The sequence below is a fragment of the Phascolarctos cinereus genome, unplaced genomic scaffold (genome assembly GCF_003287225.1).
Source record: "Phascolarctos cinereus isolate Bilbo 61053 unplaced genomic scaffold, phaCin_HiC Scaffold_3;HRSCAF=262, whole genome shotgun sequence".
NCBI classification, from domain to species: Eukaryota; Metazoa; Chordata; class Mammalia; order Diprotodontia; family Phascolarctidae; genus Phascolarctos; species Phascolarctos cinereus.
Window position 1 is genome coordinate 175,225,872 of NW_027555736.1, and position 9,609 is coordinate 175,235,480.

At 34.1% G+C, this 9,609-nt stretch overlaps 1 protein-coding gene and 1 pseudogene across 1 annotated transcript; both read right to left on the minus strand.

Moving 5' to 3' along the window:
* Window positions 1-369: 369 nt before the first annotated feature.
* LOC144456400 (olfactory receptor 4K13-like) lies at window positions 370-5,594 on the minus strand (annotated as a pseudogene).
* Window positions 5,595-6,331: 737 nt separating this feature from the next.
* On the minus strand, window positions 6,332-7,273 carry LOC110210284 (olfactory receptor 4K13-like). Its single transcript, XM_020989158.1, has one exon. It carries the CDS (start codon window positions 7,271-7,273, stop codon window positions 6,332-6,334), a length of 942 nt encoding a protein of 313 aa, XP_020844817.1.
* Between the last annotated feature and the right edge of the window lie 2,336 nt (window positions 7,274-9,609).

Here is a 9,609-nt window from a genome sequence, read left to right on the forward strand (position 1 = left end):
GGAGCGGGAATAGTAGACTTCCTTTTTTACTTCATTCTTTCCTTCCTTCTTTTCCTTTTCTTCTTTGTTCTACCTTCTCCACAAAAAAAAAAACAATAGCAAAATCACTTCTGTATGGTGCTTTATAGTTGACAAATTACTTTCAATATGTGATCTCATTTTATCTTTGGGAATTGTTCCAACGCATATGAGAGGAAAGAACTTTGTAAACACTATATTTATGTCAGTGAAATGTAAGCTCTGAAGGTAGGGACTATTTTTTCCCTTTGTTTCTCCTTGCATTATATTGCACATAATAAGTGCCTAATAAACATTTGCCAAATGTGTAATCCTCAAATTGCTTTGCAAGCACAAGTTTTTCTTATTTTTTTATTTTTTAGGCGATAAAGTTTCTTTATTAATATTCCTAGACTTACCTATTATCTGTATATGCCACTCGATGCAAGACAAAGATCCTCAGGTATCATACATAAAACCTGTGATCTACATCAAAGTGGGCAGTTTCCTACTTAAATTGTTCCTTAAATTTGCAAAAATTAGCAACCACAAAATTTTTATTGACTGATGTTCTTATTTAAATAAATATACATGTAAATATTTTCCACATTGTAAAGGGTAAACAGTGTTATAACTACATTTTTATTTACAAAAATAATTTTTTTAAAAAGTGGCTAAAATAATTAGTCATTATGGGATACCATTATTTTGCTTTTACAGTATAAGCCTTATCTAAAGTCTTATCTAGAAGTTCTGCCTGGAGCTCATGTCTCTGCTCTTAGTCTAATCATAGCTGCTTTAATTTCTTGATTCCTCAAGGTATAGATGATTGAATTTAGAGGGGGAGTGAAAAAGAGTAAAAATATGAGAGAAATTTGTTCAATGAAGAGCATACATAAAGATAATCTGCCCAAAGAAGAGAGTTATTACTGTGATAAGAGCAGACAATGTAGACAGAGCCTTGGAGAGTCCTTGAGAAGAGTAATGTCATACAGTGAATTAGATGACAGTTTAAAAGACAAGCAAGAGGCTGAAGAAAATCAATGAGATCAGCCCACTGAAAGCAACAACCAATAGTTCCGTGACATAGGTGTCAGTGTAGGCAAACTTGATCACAAGGGAAGTATCACAAAAAACATCACCAATCACAGTGGGGCCACAGAAGGGTAGATTCACAATAAAAATCATCTGACTGACAGTATAGACTAAACCAACCATCTAAGAGGACAACACAAATCCTACAAGCATCTGATGATTCATAACGCACATGTAGTGGAGAGGTTTACATATTGCAACATATCTATCAACAGGCATGACTATGAGTAGAATCATCTCACTGCACCCTAAGAGGTGAAGTAGAAACATCTGTTCATACAACCCCAAAAGGAGATGTTTGTCTTCTCTCTGAAGAAATCTGTGATCATCTGAGGGATAGTGACAGTGGATATAGTCATATCAATACAGAAAAGGTTGGCAAGGAGGAAATATATGGGGGTGGACTACAGGTATGAGTCAAAGATCACCATAACTACAATGAGAATGTTTCCTGACATTACTGATGCTTAGGCCAAGAAGAAGATCCCCCCCAAAAAAATTTCAAGTTCTCAAGAACTGGTGAGTCCTAATAAAATAAACTCATATACCAAAGATTCATTATTCATCTCTATCTATCATATACTTTAAAAGTCCATAAGATATCTGAAGGAAAAGTAGTCAGAAATAAGTCCCAATTTCAGGTGACTATTCTTGAGAATATAATGGTGGAAAGTAAACTTAGATTCCATATCTAATACTGAAGGCTGAAAACTCTTTGAAACATATCTCAAACCATAATTAATTCAAGAAATATTTAAGGTGCTTTTTTTAAAAACATAGTTCAACCTAAAAACATAAGAAACCAATTTTAATTTAGAAACAAATTATGTCTCCATACATTATTTAACCATCGTTATTGAACTTACCAATCACAAGTCACTTCCTCATTTATAAACATGATTTCATTGAACTTGATGTATTTAAGATGGTTTCCAGTTGTAGATCTATGATTTTCTGGTCCTAATGATTACCTAAAAGTTATTATTCACTTATTTCAATTAAAGTATTTGAGCTGAGTTCTTATCCTCCATAATGATGAGATTTGTTTGTATACCTAGATAGGAAGATATTTTAAAACAATAATTTATGATGTTTTCCATAGGTCCCTTAGTAGGCTTAACATTATTGCTTAGAATTCTCAAATAAATATGCACACCAAACATTAGGAGCTTGATTTTTATTAAGCTGTAACACATGGAGTCTGAGCCATGTTCTAATATAAAGGTTCTTCATACTTAAAAAGGTTGGCAATCACTTTTTTATGTATCTACTAAAAGCTTTCAACACCAAAGACCTGAAAGCTCCAATAAAACTTCCACTAAATTGGCTATGGAATCATCAGTGTGATTTGGAGAACATGAAGAACATTGAGTATTACATACTCAATAAGCCCTTTCTAATCAGAACTAAACAATCACCAAGAGAAACAAAAAAGAAAAAAAATCCTGACTTAATGACTAACTCCAAGTCATTGCTGCTTTCCTTCCTAATTAAATGCCTCCATTTTTATTAGTTTAAATTCAGACTTGACATGTGAAGTCCAATAAATCTAAAACATATTTTCTCTATTCATTAGGAACACCAAATACTCACTTGGATTCCCACTTCAACTTTAAGATTTTCCTTTATAATATTTCAGAACATTTTTTGGCCTGCGTGTTATACCCTAAAGCATTGACTTCCTCTATCCTTGCAAAATTCTATTGGGTCTAATGCCCTGATATCCCTTGAATATTTCTCCTCTTCTACAGTCACACAGCTACCTAACAATTCAGACCCTTAACATCTTTCACCTTGAAAAATACTTGTTGAATTGAATTGGATTATCTTTAAATCTTCTAGCTTTGGCATAGATGTTAATAATTCTGAGCTACAATCTAATCTCACAGCTAGCAAAAAATAATCTTCCTAAGTAATAGGAAACGTGACCAAGTCACCATGGCTAAATGGACTCTGGTAGCTTCCTATTACAAAAGGAATAAAATGTTTCATGTACAGTGCATTAGCCTATTGCAGGTTTATTTTTCAGTGCCCTCTCCAATAATAGCTCCATTCTCTCCTGTGGCCTCAATTATGAGCACTATGCAGATACATACCAAATCAATATATCCACATACTATCTCTATTCTGAACTCCAATTCCACATTTCTATCTGAAAAATGGTTATATCTACCAGAATGATTTGCCGAGTATTTGAAACTCAACTTGTCCAAATACATGCCAAGCATCATATTATATCACTTTTCTTCTTGGTCAAGGTGATGAGTTTCAGATCAAATCAAAATATTCTACATAAGCAATTAGTATACTCTATGTGCTATATTCGATTGTGCAGTTGCAAAAATGAAAAACAACAAAGCCCCTTCCTATAAGGAGTCTAGATGTTGAAGTAGAACAGGAATAGATATTTGAAACTATCTGATGTCATCCTCTTCTTTTGTTGATGAGGAAATAGGTCTGAGAAAGTTAAATCATATTCACCCCTTCAGTGGAGAGTGCATTCTTTTAATTTAGTCACCAAATCTATATATAAATCTATCAGATGGTTATTACACGGAAATCCCAGTATATTAGTATTGGCTATTCAAACTACCAGCTCCAGTCAAAGACCTCAAAAAGATGTGAACACACTCAGATTTTGATCCTCTTACTTATTTTTCTCTCACTTTTGGAAGAGAGCCTTACATACACTGTCAGACAGGAAAACATTATGGGGAAAACCTTTATGTAATAACAAACTAAAACTCAGAAGAGCAAATCCCCCTGGGAGTTATTAGAGAACCACACTTTTTTCTCCTTAAGCTACCGAGAAAAAACTAGTTCCCTGGTCACTAAGGTATTTGGTGAATTTTACCAAAAAACAGAAATTATGCATCTGAACCTGCTATAGAAAATATTTTTCTGTACATCACATGAAAGAGAGAAAGAAGACTGATACAGCATCAATTAACATTCTGAGTGCATATGTACCTAACACATTTCTCTCCTTCCTATCTCTTTTCCATTATTTGTCTTCTTCCCCAACATCTTTTTAAAGACCGAATGCAGGGTCCTGATTCAAGTATAAAAACTGCAAGCTAGTACCAAGAAAGTGGTGAGGAATTTAGACTTAGAAATTATTTTTTCAAGAAATGAAACTTTTTTGATCTCATATCCCTAACTATTGCCACCTTTTCATTCTATTTTGGATGTATTCACACATATGTATGTTGCCCTTCAGATAGAGGATGTCTTTTTGGATGTGTCTTAATTCTAGTAACTTTCCTCAGGTAATCATTTCCAGTTTCTCCTGTACCTAGCTTGCATGGACATAGTTTTTTGTATGATGTCTCCCCCATCAGACTGGGGGTTCCTTAAAAGCAAGGACTGTCATTTGCCTTTTGGAGAGTATCCCAAGTGTTTATCTATCGCAGTGCTCAGCATGTAGTAGACACTTAAAAATATTTGTTGACTATTTACTAACCCTACTGTCCTTCTTGTACTCTGTAATATTGTGAGGCTGACCTCCTTGCTGCTCCTTGAACAAGACACTCCATTTCCCAACTTAATGAATTTTCACTGGTTACGTCCCATTCTTGGAATTTTCTTCCTTCTCATCACCCTCTCCTTGTTTTGCTGGTTTCCTTCAAGTCTGAGCATTGAGCAAAGGGCATAATAAATACTTGTTGACTTGATATGTTGGTGAAAATGTATATTAGTGCAAATATTATGGAAACCATTTTTTAACTATGCAAAGTAACTAAAATGTCCATGTCCTGTGATGCAGAGATTCCATTGCTAGGCACATATTCTCAGAATGGCAGTGACCAAAAAGAGACTCATATATGTGTAGACCAAAATACTCACAGTGGTTTTTGTTGTTGTTGTTGTTGTTGTTGACATAGTAAAAAATTGCAAAGTATATGCCCACTGATTGGGGAATGACCAAATAAATTTTGATGCATGAATGTAATGGAAAAATATGAGATTGATGAATACACAGAACTATGGAAAGACTTTCAGGAATTGATGCAGAGTGAAATATGCTGAGTCAAGAAAATAATATCCATAATAACAACAAATACAAATGGAAACGACAAAAGCCACCAAATAAATAAAAACTGAATGTTGTGATATTAAAAAAAAAAAACAAACCAAGATTGGCCCCAAAGAAGAGACAGGAAAAGACATATCTCTCTACTCTTTTATAGGGAATCAGGAGTAAGGGGTGGGGTTAATCTAAGTTTAACAATACATATATAACAACAGAATTTTTTCAATCTGTTGATTTTTTTATCTTCTTCCTCTTCTTTTATTTAATTTCTTGTTTGAAGTAATGACTGTGAAAGAATAACAGAATACAGGGATAAATCTAGGCAAAGTAAAAACAAAAAAAATGAATAAAATACATTTTAAAATATAAATATCTGTTGAATAAAAACTCTTATTGTTAGCTTTCTACATGCAAAATTACTATTTAGGCTGAATTTCACCGTCTCGTTGGCTATAGTGACATCATGCATTGTAGAAATAAGATGGCCTTAGAGTTGCTCCAATGTCTTTTTAATTACCTATATTTTTGTTTTTTTCAGAATAGTGGTGTATATGTGTGTGTATTCCATACAAATAGGTCCTTGTAATTGTGTGCAATGTAGCCTCATCTCAATGTCAGTCTCATAATGGTCTATCCATGCCCTTCATTGGGTTAAACTTAACTGCCCTTGTGAACTCTATACCCTACACTGTATAACATGAATCAATGCCACAATTATTACTCAGTTATTTTTTGTAAAGGGATTTAGCTATCCTTGGTCACAGCACTCGAAATTTGTTTTGACATTCATGGAAAATTGGGCCAACTCCATTGTTGGATTGAGTCTTTACATCACTTCTCTAGCCTTTTCCTCCATTGTTTACCAAGCTGAAACTTAGCTATGTTTCAAATATTAGCAAAAGCTCATAGGACCAAATAATGGAAAATATTTTAGAAATAATCTTGTTCAACTGATGATTGTCTACACAGATCTTTTCTGAAGTCTTCTCCAATTTATAATTCCAAGATTGAATTAAATTCCAGTTAAGAGGGTCTCAAAATTAAGAGAAAGACAGAGACATACAAAGCAGAAACATGAACAAAAACATTTCTAGAATATTATTTATAAATTGCTTTGAAAATAAGATTGACTATCACAAACATATACACATAGTTGGTCATTTTGAGAATTATTCTCTCATGTACAATAAAAAATTTCATCATTATTTAGAAGTTTGACTTGTAGCAGATATGCCGATTTCTGAGTCGAATTATGGCTGCCTTCATCTCCTGATTCCTCAAACTATAGATAATTGGATTCAGGAGAGGAGTGATGACTGAGTAAAACACTGAAAGAAATTTGTCTAATGAGTAGCTACTAACTGGCCAAACATAGATTAAGATTAATGACCCAAAAAAAAGAGTTACCACTGCTATATGAGCAGACAATGTAGACAGAGCCTTAGAGAGTCCGCTAGAGGAACGAAGCCAGACAGTAACTAATATAACAATATAGGAAACAAGCAAAAGAATGAATGAAATGAGGGAAGGCAGCCCACTGAAAGCCACAACAAGCAGTTCCAGGACATAAGTGTCAGAGCAGGCAAGTTTCAACACCAGAGGAAGGTCACAAAAAACATCATCAATCACATTAGGACCACAGAAGGGCAGATTCACCATAAAGGCCATTTGGCTCATAGTGTGCACAAAGCCAACCGTCCATGAGAGCAGCACACTTCCTACCAGAATTCGATGGTTCATGATAGCAGTATAGTGGAGGGGCTTACATATTGCAACATATCTGTCAACAGCCATCACTATGAGAAGAATCATCTCACTCCCTCCTAAGAGATGAGCCACAAATATTTGTGCCATGCAGCCCCACAAAGAGATAGTTTTCCTCTCTCTGAAGAAGTCTATGATCATCTTAGGGAGAGTGACAGTGGAAAGAATTATGTCAAGAAAAGAGAGGTTGGCAATGAAGAAGTACATGGGGGTTGAGCGCAAGTGGGAGTCACAAGTCACCATAAGTATAATGAGACAATTTCCAGTCAAGATCGATATGTAGGCGAGGAAGAAGATCACAAAAAAGAAAATTTCAAGCTCCCAAGAATTGATGAATCCTAACAAAACAAATTCATTTAGCATAGAAGTATTCTTCATCTCCATCTAAATGATGTATTTCATGGATCCAGAAATTCTCTGTAGGAAAGGCAATATGAAAGAAGTCATAATTTCAGATGAATATTCTTTAATATATGGAAATAAGCAAAGAACATTACATATCAAAAACAGATGATATTGAATGCTAAGAACTCTTTGTACACCTTTGTGCAAGTCATTTAATCTCTAAACCTGTTTCCTCATCAATAAAATCAAAATAATATCACCTTTCTCAGGGTTGTCATTAGAATTAAATAAGAAAAATATAAAGCCTATAGCCCAATGACTGATAAATTGTAGATTAATGAGTGCTTCTTCACTTTCCATTTACTTGTGTTTCCATTCCCAACTCTCTCCACTGTGCCAGACAAATAGTAGGCTTTCAAAAAATCTATGTTGAATTGAATATTACTAATATGCTTAGCAAATGCATCTGTTGGCATGATTGATGTAAACTTTGCTTCAGGTATTATAATTTTCTATAAACACAACACTTGTTTACTATGGCTATGAGATTGGTTGGCCCAGGCCTTGAATTGTACTTGAATTAACTCCCTGGGAACTTTTATCTTGTGTACTGATAATCTCTCTCCATGTCTAATCACTTAAAATTCCTGTTGTTTCTAACTTCCTAATATCCCTTTTGTCTGTCTCCACTCACACAACTACTTAACTTAATTCAAACTCTCATTAACTTTCGCATTCATTAATATTTGTTGAACTGAATTGTTTTAAAAATCTTCCAACTTATGTCATTGATATTAATCATTCCCAGGTGTAATCTATTCTTCTCACAGCTAACAACGACAAAAAATTTCCAAATAATAATAAATATGACCAAGTCACCCTGGCTAAACACACTCCAATAGCTTCCTATTGCAAAGGGAATAAACTGTTTCATGAACAGTTCTCAGCCTATTCCAGATTTATTTCCAGTGCCATCTCCAATGATAACTCTATTCTCTCCTTTGCTTAAATTATCATCACTATGCCTATGCATACCAAATCGGTACAATCACCCACTATCTTTATTCTGAGGTCCAATTCCATATTTCTATCTGAAAACTTGCTACCTCTTCTTGTTTAATTTTATTTTTTAATTTATAGAATAAAACAAGCATTTTCATACCAAATACAATGAAAAAGATGATTGCACATGAAACTACCAACCTACTATGCACAGCTCACTATTCCTTTCAAATACACAAAAAAAATTATCAAGTCATTTTTTTTTCTTCCCTCTCCACCAACTCCCATCCTAGAGATGGTTACCACTATGCATAAATATATGTAAAATTATTTTATACATACTTCTATTTATGGGTTTTTATGTATCTGAGACCATATTTGAACTCAGATCCTCTTGACTCCACAGCCAGCTCTCTATCTCCTGCACCACCTAACTGCCCCCACCATATTTGTTTATGCACATGAGAAGCAGCCTGCAATAAGAACACAATAAGCAGTATCAATTTAAAAAAAACACTTGTCTCTATCTCTTTAATGATTTAGTGACCACGGTCAAGAAGTTACTTAGCAGGGTTTTTTTTTAAAATTTTTGCATGTTAAATGGGAATAATAATTGGTATAGTGATTACTCCACAGTATTTTCAATAGCAAATAATTATTCCATACGAAACTCTTGGCAAACCTTAAAGCACAATATACATAGTCACTATTATTATTGCAGTAGCCCTGCCCCTTTTCCGTTTTTAACTCTTCTACCCCATGTAATTCCATATCATTTTCCACTTTTAGTCTATATGATTTTCTTTCTTGGTACCCTCAGCTCCCAGGATGGTGTCAAGAACATAGAATGAGCCTAAAAAATGTGTGCAGAATTGAACACAGATTTACTGATTTAAACAAGAAAATGATTGCAACCACATCAAATCTCCTGAATAGATGATAGAATAGAATCTGGGAATAGTCACTCAGGTAGTAGCTAAAAATTACTCTAACTTCATAAAACCATGGTCATAGACCACTGAGACCATCTAGTACCAGCCACTTGTTTTACAGATGAGGAAACTGAGATTCAGAGATACTGTAATATTAGTCCCTTCATTGGAAAGAATACAGCTTTTCAATTCAGGTGCCAAATCTATATAAAAATTTGTTGGATGGTTATTACACATGAATCCCAGTATATTAGCATTGTTCATTCAACCTACCAGTTCTTAACAAAGATATCAGGGAGGATCCTTTTCAAAGATATATGAACACTTTGAAATTTGACTCTTGATTATTTTCCTGTGGCCTTAGGAAGAGAGATGTATATACTATATCATGAAGGAAAAAAAATACTGGAAAAATCTTTCTATAATAATGCATATAAAATC